The sequence below is a fragment of the Poecilia latipinna genome, unplaced genomic scaffold (assembly GCF_001443285.1).
Source record: "Poecilia latipinna isolate Pla-1442-1.1 unplaced genomic scaffold, P_latipinna-1.0 Scaffold158, whole genome shotgun sequence".
In the NCBI taxonomy this organism is placed as follows: Eukaryota; Metazoa; Chordata; class Actinopteri; order Cyprinodontiformes; family Poeciliidae; genus Poecilia; species Poecilia latipinna.
Window position 1 is genome coordinate 89202 of NW_015112774.1, and position 16027 is coordinate 105228.

Genomic DNA, 16027 nt, shown 5'->3' on the forward strand with positions numbered 1-16027 from the left:
TATTTTCTATGGAGATATGTCAGCTACTGAATACAGGAAGTGAGACTTGGTAAAAAAAAACAAAACAAAAAAAAGGAAAAAAAAAGAAACCTGAAGCTGTATGTATTACCACTAAGTTACTCTGTTTTATTCTTTCAAAAATTAGAGAAATGTTGGTCATTCTTTGGAAGTCTCATGGCTAATATAAGAGTCTATTTACTTATCAGAGAATGGACACAGAGTGCTCATTATAGAAATACTAACCATGCTAATCATGCTAATCAACACCACCTGAAATCATAGTAAAATCTTGCGTGGAGAGACATATAGCACCAACTGCTGTCTCAACACCTGCTTCTGTATAGTCACAACAAATAAATAAATATTTAACAAATATATCTGTAAAAAAAAATCAGTTATATGCTTTTTTTCTTTCCAGATATTAAAATGAATACAGCCATTTATTTTGAAGGATTTTGTACATTCCATTTTGAGATGTGCAGAAATGACATGCTGTTCTTTTTAAGTTGGATTTAATTTGTTCAGATACCTTGGCGACACAGCTCTGTAACATTTTTAAGAAATCCTTTTTTTATTTTCCCATAAATATTGAGCTGATTTTCAAGTCCAGAACGTTGAAAAGTAGTACTTTATTGTATTTTGAAGTTCATATAGAAAAATCTGATCTATCCAACACTAGAGTCTGCATATCAGAACTCCCAGGAATCGGAGATTGTAGATTGGCCACAAATTGGCCATCGAGTAGAAAAACATCTGTTAAACCCGAATGAGCTGACCTCTGGAGAAAGGTTGCTTCTTACACTGATATATACATGACATGGATAAACCTCACTGCTTTCAGTAACGAGTGGCTTCGCTGGGCTTGGGGTTCACTTGGGGTAAGAGGAGGATAAATAGGGCTTGAGAGAGAATGGAAGGGAATATGGAGGAGCTGGGGAAGGAGGTGATAAATGACAAGATCAACAGATACAGACGAAGATGATGGGAAAAAGTGTGAGAGTCAAAACTAAAGGGTTCGAGAAAGCAGTGATGGATGACATGATGAAATGACACACAGGAATACTCTGATCTTTCCAGGCTTGGTGGATTGACTCAGAACATCTTATTAAACATGAGAGTGCACTAACACAACAGGAGTGATGCAGTCAAAGAGGGCCTTGCTTGTATAAAACAATCTGGGGGAAATATTACACTGGGATGACTCATCTCTCTCAGGAAAAACACTGTTGATACAAGCTGGCGGTTTACCTGTTAATAACTCCTGGTGATACAGCACAGGCAGAGTTGTTGGATTACTTATTGGACTTTGGACATTGGGCTTATTTTCATGGGCAGGATTTATTAGACAGCCCAAGGGAACTCCCAAATGGGCCCGTTTAATCGAGACTCTCTAACAAATGTATATACGAGCAAGTTTAGGTTAAGTGAAGGCATACATCGACACACAAACACAGAAAACTACATCCAAATGGCTGCGTACTGTACATGCAGATGTAAAAACAAACGGACTTCACACCCAGGTGAACAAGTGGAAACACATATTCACATGCGTACATTCTCCCTCGCACAGGGAATGAGCAGCAAAACAGCTTCTCCTGTCTCACTGTGCGTCATTTACAGCTCAGTTGACCGCAGCATCCTGGTGCGAAAGCCAGCAGCAGCAGCCAGCATGCTCCATAATCAACGAAGCTGGGAGTGGTTTTAATGGGGGGAATCCCTTTCTTACTGGCTTTATTCTCCCGTCCAAGTCAAATAACAGTCCGAGGCAAGTTTCTCCATCCTCCCTGTATCTGTTTTTCCTCTCTATGATCAAGCTGCCACCCTAGTTTTGCCCTCAAAGATGTGACAGCCAAAGGACATTACTGCTAGAGTTTGAAGGTGTTGAGTGAATGTAAAGATATACAACAAAAACCGACTGACAAATCGCTGAACTATTAGAGAGAAGGTGCCATCTTTGGTTTTGTTACTGTATATATTATTTTCTCAATTTAACTAGCAGGGTTTGGCAGTATGAAGCATATGTACAGGTTGCAAGTTCATCTGACATGAGCCACCGTGTACATAGGTTAACTCACACTAATAGAAATCTAAGGCTGTTTTCACTCCTGACAGTCCCGTAGACTCGATTCGACTGGGCATCAAAATTGCAACGTGTTACATTTTCAGTTGGTGTAATTTATTTTCACACTGCACTGTGTCAAACTCACCAAACTCTTTGAACAACCTGTTTATCTCCATGCCTGTGGTGGCGCTACACCAAGAACCACAATACGAAAAACTGAAGAAGACACTGAGTGTAACTTCCTCTTTCACAAAATGCCAACAAAAATTGATTGGTGTTAGATTTTAGAGGTTGTAGAATCTCTCTTTTATTGTCGATAAAAGGACCACAAGCTATTTCTCCCACTAGCTCTGCACTCACGCCTATGTTTTGGTCATAGTTACCCAGAATGCCCTACTCTACAGTTTGCCTCTGGCTTTTTGTGTGGTATCCAATCCACTTGGCATTTGCATGTGCATTCTGAGCTCACTATAACAGACTGAACCAAGACTGAACGAAGACCAAAAGAGTTTTTGGTGCACATTCACACCTCCCCAAACCAACTGGACCTTCTATAGAAATGAACCAGAGTTAGATTAAAGTGGACTAAACAGAGTCGGTGTGAATGCATACCAAGACTCCCCAGTTGACCTTCACTTTAATATGAATGTTTTGGTCTTTAAGATGAAGTTGGTGTATCCCGTAAAATCTAAACATGGCTACGCCTTGCAATGAAATGTTTTGAAAAAACCCCAAAAAACTTTACAAACTACAGCTAACACACTGCATAGACAAAAGAAAAATCAAAGGTAAGAAATAAATTTGAGGGGAAAATCATGTTGCTAAAGAGAGGAAGAAAAATGAAGTCCAACAATATTTTAAAGCATCTTCCCCTCTGAGACATTAGGGTAGGAAGTACAAGCGGGTTGTAATCAGAAGCTGGTTGAATACCTCATAGGCAAGAAGCAGGGATTAAGTTACTTCCTCATTTTTAGTTTTCCATTTCACCTTACTACATAGTTCATAGATCCATCTTCTTCTTTGGCAGGACTTATTCCATCCACTGCATGTACTCAGACTGCGTAGACTTCCCTGTCTGGCTGCAGTCAAGGCCTGTCTCCTATATAAAATATGTGTTGCATTACGAAGACATCTGATATTGTGAAACTCAGTAGGATTTTCCGCTACTTCTTTGGGAAACCTATGCATATATTTTAAATTCATAAAAACTACACCTGCACGACTAATGCAATAACTTGTCGGTAATCAAGTGTACATGCACATATCCCCTGCAAGCTGACGTCGTGAATAAAACAGAGGAGAAACCTTCTGGGTGGTGGGAAAAAGGGTGGATGGAAATCATCCTAAAGTGAAATCCATCTATGGCAAACACCCGGGTAAGATGAGATAGGATCGGAGACTGATTTACCGTGTCGGTTTCTCCCTGGCAGCCGTTATCTGACCACTGGCTGGCTGATTTACGCCCCACCGTGTACTGGTATCAATTAGTAGAAACCTAAAGGAGTCATTACATAACTAGCAGAGGCCCCTCAAGACCTGCTGGGATGCTAAGAGTAATGGCAGTAATATACTGTCATTCACCACAGAAATACGCTATTCACTCACCACAGGACCACTATAGGACACTAGAGGAAACTGGTTTTGTTGAAGAGGACACTGTCAGCCAAAATGGCACAGCGCAGGAAGCCGTGTGTCATCCAGCCAATTACAAATACAGAGCTGATGATTGGTGATGAGCAACATATGGGTTTCATGACATAAGCCACGCATGAGATAGATAACAGATATGAGTTTTTAAGTCTGAATCTAAGACCAGAATGTTAGAATTTCATTCTGCACAAGATAAACTACATTCTAGGGTTTATCTATTTGTTCCCCTTTGTTTATCACAAATGATAAAACAATGATAGCTGGATACAAGACATTTCCACAGTTCAAGTATGAGTAAATATCAAAAAAGCCTTTTTTTAGCTCTGGCATTTTTTATGGTTGTTTTTTTATACTGCACCTAACAAGAAATATGTCTGTTCAGTATAGATCTGACTGTGTAATACAGAACAAGGTGTAAACAAGAGTTTCCTAGAGAATGAAAGATGAAAGGCAAAGAGATAATTAATTGATGTTTTTATGTAGACATGCTTATTTGATTTAATAGCTAGGCTGCATGTTTGATCACCTGTCAGTGTTTGTTTAGAATGGCGTCATTAGTCGGTTATCTGTTTAGTTATAATAAAGAATAAAACTTATGGCTAAACTGGACTGTAGTTAAGTAGTTATAGCTTTTGTATTAGTACAAATTCAACAATTTATTTTTATGAAAAAAATGGGAGTCCTAAAAGTTAGGCTGCATATAAGTAAAGCAAGTTATTATTACTAAATTAAATAATCTTGGCGAAAAGAAATAGTCAGATTTAATATCCAATAAAGGCTTGGAACAACATTATGGTCATAAGTGTTATAAACACCGTCATACAGAGCACTGTCACATCCTCATTTGTAAGTAGCTTTGGATAAAAGCCTCTGCCAAATGCATAAACATAAAGCTCTGTGAACCTAATCTAAACTCACGTCTCCAGCTGCAACACACACTTCATTGTTCAACTGCTTAATCAACAAATTAGCCAATCAAATGGCAGCAACTCAACACATCTGAGCATATAGGTGTAGTTAGGACTGCATGGTGAAATTCAAACCAAGCATCAGACCAATGCTCCAATAAGAGAGAAAATATACAGTGAGCTTTATTGTGTGGATCAAACTGGCTTATTGATGTGCAATGGTGCATTGAGAACAAGTAGTCGCCCTCTGATGATTTACCTTCCCCAGATGATTAGAACCAATACATCAACTAAAGGCCGAGAGAATGTTCCTTTCAGCAAAGCAATCATATGATCATAATTTCAAAAAGTGGTTTGGGAAAATAAATAAATAAATTTAAACAAAAAAAAAAAAGGACAATGTACATATTAAGTGTCTTTTGTGTCGATTCACAAAAACAAGATTTAAAACGACCAACAGGGGATCCACAGAAGCAAAGAACTAAGGAAAAGGTTTTGCACATGTGTGTTTCCCTAATACCATGCACCAACAGCAGTGTGTGTGTACGTGTGTGTTTTAAAGGAAGTCAGGGGCACGGTAAGAAAGAGAGCTGAGAGATTAGGGAGGGTCCCGTTTCATGGACATTTGTTCTCCCTCTTTTGCCCACCCTCCTCCTCTCTTCTGTTGAACTATAAATGCCCCCCTACCTTAGGGAGCAGTGAGCCACGGATGGAGCTAGGAATGCAGGGCTTCCACTTGCTTTTCATTAACACAGGATCTGGTAACACACCTCACTGTCAACCTAATCCCCGCTCTCTCCATCTTGTCCCCTGGCTGAAGGGCTGCTAGCCCAGGTACGGAGCCCCAGATGTTTCACGGGAGGCGAGGGGGTGGGGGGTGTGCTGATGAAGCCAGGTTGGAATGGGGTGATTGGAACGACAGAAATGGAGAGACTCTGCGTACTGATCACATTGAACAGTATTCTGTTACAATGTCCATCCTGCATTACTGCAAATCTCATGTTGTCGTTCATCCAGCCCTCTCTCTTTTCTGCCCTCCAGCTTTTTCTTATCCTGAGTTATGTCCCTCAGTAGCCCATCTATTCTATTTTCAGTCAACCTTTCTCGTCATCCAATTCGTTCATTAAGCCTTTTATTTTCACCAACTACTTATAAAACACCCTTTGAATTATTGTTGCATCACTTCCTTTTCTTTGTCTTTTTTTTTGTTTGGTTTTAAACAAAAACATGACCCTGATGCCTGTTCAATATCTGGCCCATTAGTCTTAGTTTGCCATTAAAGACCAGCAGAGAAACAACAGCAGAAGCAGTAGTGGTATTCCACTCTTCTGTCCAACATCTCATGTACAGCCTCTCTCAGGGGGGTACTTCTAGCTGACTTATTACGCCAGCTCAAAGGCTCAACCTTATTGAACAGAATCCTGACCTTTATCTCTGGAAAGAAAAACCCAGGTATCCTTTTTTTCTTTTCTTTTTTTTTTAGGAATGGAGTAGAATGAGTGGTGAGTGATGGAGTTGGTGCAGTTGAGGCTAAAAGTCAGCAGATACATCTATTGTCACCAGAGATCAGGCTGTGTAATTGGAGACAGTTTGTCTTCTTCGATGCCAGTAAATCTGGAGCCATTATTTGTTGAAGCCCTCAGGGGAACTAAGCTATATATTTATCAGATATCTACAGTGTCTTAGAAATTAATTTGTACTACGGCTGGGACTTTAACTCACTTGTTTCAATTAGTTAATTACATAGATTTTAATGCAACTACTCTAGTTTTTTCTTCTCTTGTTTTCCATTGCGAGCCGGAACCTTTGTATTAATAGGTTTCAAAGTAGTTCCATGAATAATCAGGAATTTTTGAAACACTAGAAAGTTGAATGAATATAGCAGCACTTTGCACAAATTGGATAGTTGATTGACTTAAAAACAGACTGAAAGCAAATGTCAGTCTGTTAATGAGCTCATATATTTATTTATTCAATAATTTAGCTGCAAAAAGGATTTTTGATTTCAGAGTGTTGATTATTTTGTTGATACGTGTTAATCTATTAGTTACAGGCCCTGCAATTAACTCAGTCCAACCACTAATTGTAATGTTTTTTGTAATGAAACCCTAATTTACAGTACAAAAGAGCTTTCTCCATGATTTGGGTGTTCTCTACCAAACCTCCACACACAACAGATTTATACTGATATTACAGCTAAACTATATTTACCAATTAGGTGACTTCTGAAGGCACTCCGTTGTAATGCATCTAATGTAATGTGGCTACTACAACAGATACACTGACACTGCCAACAACCCGTTTCATTTTAGATACAAAGATGGAAAACACAAAACGATATGAGGCCAGTCACCCCTCAATCTTGATGTGGTTCAATCTACATAGCTCAAGGTGAATAGAGTGCTCTAAGAAAAGATAATTGTTTAGTCTGAACCCTAGTTTGTAAGGGACTGCATGTGGCTTCTGGGTAAGTTAGACATACTATCCAGAAGCCCAGTCTGTGATGGAATGTCCTTTAGGTATAATGTTGGATCACAAGAAAGTCACTTAATCTTTCTTTTTAGCTGCAACAATAACCAGGATGTTAAACGAGAGCCAAGGGAATGATGCTGGAGATGGTAATAAACATGGTTACTGGGGTAATGTGGAAAATCTTTAGCAGAAGTGACTCCTTTTATATTCCAGTGATGGAAACAAACAATATTCATAAAAATATAGTTCATTCTGTCTCCACTCTCCACAAATCAAAGCACTTTGAAAAGTACTACTGGCGCAAAAGAGAGCAAAAGCCGTAAACCGATTAAATTTATATCAGAGGAGATGATTTCATGCCGCTTTCATGTCAGCAGAGTAGTGTCTATAATGCTTTTCACTGCTCGGAATAAAAACAATTCAAACTCAACTGTATTTTCTTTTCTCTTTTTTTTTACCATCACCATTTTAAAAACAGATGACAGCTGAAAGGCTGGTGGAAATCAGAGCGGTGCAGCAGCACCGGCTATTGTGTCACTGTGCAGTTATGCAGATTTGAGTAAACAAACTGCAAATTGTTTGAGGTTTTAATTAGCATTTTTGACAATCATTTTATCTGGAGTAACCCTATATTAACAACATCTGTAAAACAGATGCAGGCTCTTAAAAGGGCCCTGCTCCAGCTCTGTCCTTGAACCCCGAGGAAAAAAAAACCCAGAGATGTTTTGCTCAGCAGCACTGAGGTATAAAGCATCTTCTTACAAAAATGATGAGGCAGACTGTTTCTTGTTATCTACTACATGTAGCATGTCGGCTCGGTATTTCTCCTTTTATGCTTCTATTTCTACGTACTGTTCAATTTGAAAGACATGCCAAGAAATGAGAAATTCCTGGTGATTTGCTGCAGCAAGCTGCCTCACACCCAGCGGCGACTGAGAAACTGGATGCTTTTTCATTTACGTTAGCATTAAGTTCTGATTGTCATAATGGAAACACGGTGATGCCTTCTGGATAGCAGAGCTGATGAAGCCAGAGGTTCATCCCAACACAAAACAAACATCTTCCTCTCACACACGCCGACATTAATGCACGGAAAGCTCTCTCTGAGATCCTAACACACCCCACACCAATGTAATCAAATCCACACAGTCCCACAACAACCTGAGATCCAACACTAACACAAATATCTCACGTTACAGTTTACAGACAAACCTTGTTTTTGGCTCAGGATGGCTTTGCAAAGAACATGTTTAAAAAAAAACAACAAAAAAAAAACATGAATATTCCAGAAAATACTGAAAGTATTACTGGAGATTGTTTCCTGATCTTTTTCAGCGTGAGTCAAGGACAGAACGTCGAATCTTCCCAGCAGGATTACACATCAAACATTCTTTAGAAAACAAAAATAACAAGAGGAAAATTTGAACTCATGCTACTCAGCTGATTAACAAAGATTCACAAGAGACAACTCTCAACTAAATGCAGACAGACGTATTAGAAACTAATGGCTTGTTGCTTGAGAGGCTGTTTACAGCTGTGTGCTATCAAACCCTGTGTGAGGGAGGATGCTTTAAGGGCCTGGAAGGAGTCCTGTTGGCTCAGAACCTTAATCTGCTTACTAGATGAGTGACACAACACTAAAATGGTACATGCATAGGCTTAGTTTAATGCATTACCGAGCGCGCTACTCAGAAATGATTGACTCTGACGTATGAGGTGAGGTTGTTTTCCAGTGCTCCCCGTTTCAAGAATATTACTGAAGCAGTTTATTCAGACAGAATAAAGCAGATCACACCAAAGAGGTTAGATCAGGGGTGTCCAAACTTATTGCACCGTTGGTCAAGATCACCAAGCTGAAAACACTCAGAGAGCCAGTGTTTTCCCCAATTAAAAATGCAAAATAATTTTACAGTAGATCTTTCATTTAATTTTAAACTTGCAATAGTTCCAGGGAACAAAGTAGAAAAGAACAATTTCTTATAGATCCTGAAAACAGTCCTTCATAAAACAAAGGTGTACAGGTTGCTTTCTTTTTTTGTTGGTTTGGAAAATGTTTTCAGTCTAATCTGAACAACAAAACAAGAACTTTCCTTCGATATATTTGATGCGTTTAGGCAAATTTCAGGACTGGCTGGTTTGTTGACTAATTACATATGTCACATTCAAGCATCTAGTTACCCAAGTTGTTATAAAAATGCTATATACATCAAATATGACTTAAAAGAAATTTGACTTTGCAATTTTAACGCCTTGAAATTGGGCCTCTGTCTTCTTAAGAAACACTTGTTCTCTTGCCTTCAGGAAGTCATGACAACATGGCTGCTCTATTAACCCTTAATATTTTTTACCAGTGTTTCACTGAGAAGTAGCTCCTACAATGAACTCAGCAGATGCACAGTTCCACCAGGTGTTTGCTCATTTCTGCTGGCTAGTTTGAAGGAGCTGAGTGAGGAAGTGCAGGGGGGGGCTACTCTGTGAAGCAGAAGCTTAGAAATTGCAGCTCAGAGGAGGAGCTTCATCCCTGAAGGCGGGGCTAGGTCCACCCAGGTGTTTTGCCTTGAAGGACTCCCACGGCTTAATGGCTGCTGTGGGAGACTAAAGGATTTCTCAAACGTGCACGAACAACACTTTGGACAGCACTGAGTTACGCAGTTCCAAAGAAAAAACCAGGAGTTACTTTAGGCTTGTTGCTTTGACTGAAAAAGAGATAAAACATGTTTTTTACTTACCGTCGATCCGAGGCCCCGACTTCATCGTGAGACATGATGTCATAGCCGACACAGATACCGTAATGCTAGGCTTCATTGGACAGGCCTCTGTCTCCATGACTACGACTATTTGTGCTGTGTGCAGTGAGATTTTGTGGAAGGTCAGAGCCATGGCCGGGCTAGCTCTACCCAGGGATGATGCTTCATGGTGCGGGTCTAATCGGGGGGGAAAGGCTCGCTGTGCTGACTTTTTTGGAGATGAGTGAGGAGTGGAGAAGGCAGACGGTGTTTTGCTGGAGCTTTCCCATGTGTAGTTTGGGAGGACCTTCTGCAGGTAGGCTTTGGCCTGCTCCATTTTAATCAGAGTGGGACTGATTTTCAGGGGACGACACAGCTCCACGTTTAGCTCCGCTGAAAAGAAACAGAAAAAACAAAGCAGGCTTAGAGAAAAGGAAATCCTGTAAAAACAAAATTAAATTGAAACAGCATTGCAAATAAACTTTTTTTTTTCAAGGACAGCTTCTGATCAGGCCATTTTCAGAGAAGCCTATTTGTTCTCATCCTGATTTGTGTTCATGATGTGCTGCTAACCCTATCCCACCAGGAAGCACAGAGAGCGAAGCTTTTGGGAAGGTAATAAAAAGATGTTCTCTCAGTAATAAACAAATCTCTTTGTGCCGTCTTTTAATTTGGGGAAAAAAAGGCATTTTTTTTTACCACATCTAACCATCTCCTGAAATAGACCATGAGACTATTGAAGTTTCAAATGACTTGCAAACAATCCAATGATAAGCCATTTGACTTTTTTTTTTTTTTAGTGTAAAAGCAGTTCCCTTTAAAGTTTGTAAAAGTAGGAGCAGAAATAGCATAAATCCACTGTTGGCGGGGGGCCTTGCTGTTTACAACCCTCTTTTCAAATTTGGAAAACCCACAATAAACTGGTCACAATCCATCTGGGGGTTTTAAGACAAGGAAGGCTTCATGAGTGTGTCTCTGAACAGATCTAAAGCTATCTAACCCATGGGAAGTCTTGTAAAACAAACTTTGAGCTCTTCTCTTCTCCGATCACAAAGTCCGCATGCAACGAGTTGGCATGCTGAGCTGAGGCCAGCACGTACACACACAGAGTTCCTGGCTGCCTCACTGCAACATACTAACATGGCAGAGCCGAACGGCAGGAGAAAATATCTTCTTTGTGCCTTCTACGTAAATCAGACGCTGCCCTATCCTTCACTTCACCCTCAAACACACTTGACTGAGGCGCAGGAATTAACCCGATGCTGCTTTACACCGCTTCCATTAGCGCGTTTTTCCACTTGGTTATGATGATGGGAGAGGGGAAGTGGACGAAAGCAAGTGCAGCTGTTTTTGTTGGTCTCGTCAAAGGAACCGGCGTTTAAATAGTTTTAAGGGGTTTAAACCTTCTGTCCGACTCCAACTCAGGGAAGGTGCACACTGGAGCACAGCCAAAAGTGCCGCGCGCGCACGCACGCACGCACATGAGAAGAGAAGAAAAATTGAAATCCATCTAATTTATTTCAGTGGAAGTGGCAGAAGGATGGCTGCCAAAAGCGAGTGAATTCATATTTGGTGGAATCTGCAGTGCAAAGTCCTGTACATGACCAGTTTTACTAGAAATAATATAGAAATGGTTTTGTTTTTTGTAAAGTGCCTTGAGATGACATTTGTTGTGAAGTGGCTCCATTTATATAAATTGAACCAAACCATTTCCAGCGGTGAAATTAACTCTTTATGTGCAGCTTTTTAGGTTCCTCTGCTCTCCTTCCTCTCCTCCTCTGTCCTGCTTTTATGTCTTTTTTCATATTCTGGTTCTTTTCTATTCCACAGTTTTTTTCTATCTCTTACTTTTCCTTGAGCAGCCACCTAATCAACCCCCTCTAACCACATAAATATGTCTCTGATCACCCAGTCAGGGCCAGAGCAGCCTTGACTCAAGATACATTGAGGCCTGCTTCTGATTATTGGTTGCCCTCCTTCCCCAAGTTCCTTTCTGCCCCACCTTAAAAAGAAAAACAAAAAACACCCAACTGCCCCAACCAAAGGCAGCTTAAGGGTGATGGTAAGTGATTTATAGCCTGTTTGACCCATCTGAAATTCACCTGTGAGAGCAGAGCGACTGCACCATTCTATATATTTTTTAAATACATTTTGATTAACTTTATACTTAATCTTGTTTTATTACAAATTATTGAAGACTTGTTCATTAGGAAAGCCAAGAGAATGACTTCATCCACATATGACAATTAGGTGACTGGACATCGATACCATTCTATTGAACTACCATAACAGAGCAAACCTGAAAGTTGTTTGTCTGGTTTCTCGGTTCTCGCTTTTTTTTTCTCTTTATCTGCAGGTATAGAAACAGACTTGGGCATTTTCTTGTATTCTTTTTAAATTTCTCTTCTATTCTCATCTCTCCTCTTCCCCTTTCAACTATTTTCCCCACCTCTTTTCCTTTCCTTTTTCTCTTTTACCATCTCTCTGTCATTTGCATTAGAAAAAAAGAGTTGTTTTTTTTATCAAAGGGATCAATGTAGTGAAAGCTGTAATACCCCTCTGATGAAAGTATCCATTGTCTTTACATAGTAAGTTGAGAAGGAAGCTGTTGATGAAGATAAGCAATATCAGAAATTATTTCCACACCATATTAAACAGACACACACTATGTCTCTTTTTCAGTACTACCATCCCTTTTGACAAGTTTTTGAAACACACACAAACATTATATCTCCCCATGTGATGTCACTGTCCAGTAAAAACAGAAACAAACCAAAAGAAAGTTACTGGAGCATTAAAGGTAAAGTCGCCAAATTAAAATTCATAGAAGATGATTCAAGTTGGAATGATGTTTATATTCTGTAAACTGAAAGAACCCACATATATATCTCTGTACATCTTTACTTTTGCCACCACTAAGAGGTAAGAACTTTAGTAGCAGTAAGAAGTGCCTTACACTGATTTCCATTATAACATAAACCAATATTTCAGGCTAGAGACTATGAACAGAGAAACACAGACCGAAGGTAGAAAGATGTGTTGGTGTTCACATATCTTTAAAGACAACCCTTTAATTTGAACAGGCTGCAGGGAATCATACACTGGCCCTTCTCAGTTGTCAGCATCTATTACTGCTGAAGAAAGTAGAACTTCAGGGTCTGACAGAAACATAAACACACAAGCATAAGCCTCTGCAAAAAAGCTTGTGTGCGTGTGTGTGTTTGGGGAGGTTGAATATATGACTGTAAACCAGGTCCCTGTGTCTTTTTGGCAGGGTCATCTCCAAAAGTCCCCACTGTGAGTCTGGAGTCGAGTTATCTGTGTGTTCTTTTACGCTCACTCCTTTGACAGCAGAAAACCTGAGTCTGAAACAAGTCACAATGTGTCCAATAACACTGGGGCCCATATGTGGAGGGCATAGGTGCATGTCTGTGTTTGGCAATGGGGAATAATATTTGGAGAGGTATGTGCTGAATCCCACAGTTAAAAGAAAGCGTCGTAGCCCATAAGGCCAATGACACACAACTCAGATGCCATCTGACTCACATTAAAGAAGTTCTGGATGGTATGGAGGGGCAAATGCTTGCACATACAGTAACTGACAGGACTATCATGAACTACTTGATGGGAAGCAGAGACACACCAGAGTGATGGCTCCAATTTGTTCTAGCTAATCTATCAGCTGCTCCATCTTCATAGAGAGATGGTTGATCTTTGGCCTCCTAGTGGGGAGTGGTTACCTCCAGGTAACCTCCATGTTACCTCCAGGACTCACACACTAGCTGTGTGTCCAAATGTGGGCACACAGCTAGTCCATATTGTCCATATTCTGCTAATGTCATATAAACACTCCTTAGCAATTGTGGTGTTCCCATTGACTAAGAAACACAATTAAAATCACAGGTGGATACGTTTATTCACTGGATGAGTTATGAAAAAACATGCTCTGCCATCAGCCTCCAACAACTTCTTGTTATTGTCTTCTTCGTGGTCTGCGCCAGCGTGCAACGTCTGGTCGATCATGTGACCCGTGGGATGTGAAAAAAGTGATTCCATTAGAGTTTTACAAAATAATCCAATTTTGATAAGGCCAAAAAACACCTCATCCTTGCGACAAAACTTGTCAAAAAAAACTTTTTTTTTTATTGGCATGTTTCCAATTAAACCAATTTATTTTCAAAATGTCAAATTGCTAAGCTATTTGGTCAATGGAAAAGCAGATGCTGACCTGTCCAAAGGCCCGAGGTGAGGAAGATGACAAAAACAAAATACATAGCACATCTATGCTGATCAATCATTAAACTCCTGCTTCTGGTGGAAAAGAAAATACTCAGAAAGCATTTTACCTCAATCTACCTCAATCAACATTATGCACATGTTTGGTGGTAAATTCTGTAACTGCCTGTCTTGCGTGTATTTGTACTAGCTGTGTTTATGGGAGTGTTTTTGTGTGCCTGTGTGTGTTTGATGAGCGGCTGCTGAGTGACGGTCGGAGCTAAAACACCATCCAGTTTACAGTACACATGTTACAAGTGTTTCCCACTCAGCATCCTTGGAATGGGCGCTTTGATTGGTCCTTCAGAATAAATGCTGCTGAAATTGAGAGCATATTGCTGTAAACACACACTAAGACGTGGCCTCATGGCGGTCTGCTCTCTGTTTGCGCCTGGTTGGAATAAATCAAATGTGAAGCATTGTCGAATTAAAGTAGTGCTGCCAAACATGATAAATACACATCACATAACACACACGGACATTTGTAAAGGAAGAGGACAGATGAAGGAAAAGCTGACGGCACGTTTTCCTCCTAACAACGTCCTTCACATCTTTTCTGTTTATTCTCTCAATTTGTTGCCTAAATCTTTAAATTAGCTTCTTCCAACAACCAATCCCCTGAAGCCCTTTACCACTGATCCCTGATTCGTGGCGCTTAGCTTTCTTCTGCCTGAAAGTCAGGAATCAATGGCTTCTTTAAAGAGCAACAACAAAGAGTTAATGGTTTCCACAGCTTTATCTAGTCCTTCCTTTGTTCCATCATCCTTGAAGAGGGTAAGAATCTCCTCCAGAGAGTCATCTGACTAAACAACATACTGTTGAGAATGTGTATGTGGATGTGTGCTTGCATGACTAAGTGGCTGAGGGGATGAAGGAGAACCAGTAGCATATGTGGTCAATTTTAGGTATTTCCAGCAGAGCTTGACCTGCGGCAACCTCACAGAGAGCCTGGATCCTGTCTGAAGCTTTTGGGACCATCTTGTTAGTCTGTGTGTGTGCTCGCTGAATAAATATGACTGATTATCTTCTAAACGATACCACTAAGACAGGTCAAACACCTGGAAGATTTTTTTCACGTGTTTTATGTTACGCATTATCCAGAAAATGAGCAAGGAATCTTACACATGAAGATTTCATCTGGTGTTCTAAACTATCACTTCTGTATTTGCTGATACATGCAGTGCGTTTGCAGAAGTATTTCAACCCCTTTGCTCACACCACAAAATTGTGCACAACTGTGGAAGAGGAAAGACACAGATCCACAGTTACACTTTTGCACATTTACAAATCTGAAAAGTGTGGTGTGCATTTCTATGCGACACCAATGAGTCAATGTTTTGCAGAACTATCTGGCGCACTTTCACTCCACATCTCGACTTTTAAATTCTCTATATGGACTTTTATCTGAATCTAGGTCTGGCCTTTGACTGGTCCATTTTAACATAAATGTGCTTCGATTTAAGTCATTTAATGATAGGTTGTAAGCTATGGATTAATATTCGCCTCAATCCCAAATCTTCTGCAGCCTCAATTCTGAGCAGTGTCGCTGTCCTACTGATGACAAGTACATGAAAAGTACAATTTTGCTTCTTCTTAGGTATATGCTCTCCTTTCACAACTTCACAGCTGTTTTACTGTGACTGTTTCTGTTTTAGGAAGGCTGACTGAAAAGGCCTGTGGGAGATGCTCTGTACCTAACCCAGGATTAAACTTCTCTACAACCTGTCTGCTCTGTTCCCTGGTCTTCATGATGATGTTTATTCACTATTGTTCTCTAAAAATCTGAGGCCTTCACACAGCAGTCATGTTCAACAAATTAGAATATGCATTACAATGAATCAGATTTGTCTGATTAAAAGTATTTTTAGAAAATTTACAACCTTTAAGCAAGTGTTAGACATACATTCCATTAAGGCTACATTTCTATATTACAA

At 40.0% G+C, this 16027-nt stretch overlaps 1 protein-coding gene across 4 annotated transcripts in view; it reads right to left on the reverse strand.

Annotated features, from left to right (window-relative positions):
- The window catches only part of vps13b (vacuolar protein sorting 13 homolog B), a 311731-nt gene that overhangs the window by 77239 nt on the left and 218465 nt on the right, over positions 1-16027 (reverse strand). For all 4 annotated transcript variants that reach the window (XM_015029616.1, XM_015029614.1, XM_015029612.1 and 1 more), the window contains one exon: positions 9822-10211. In XM_015029616.1, coding sequence (XP_014885102.1) covers positions 9822-10211 — 390 coding nt within the window. The remainder of the gene's footprint in view (positions 1-9821; positions 10212-16027) is intronic.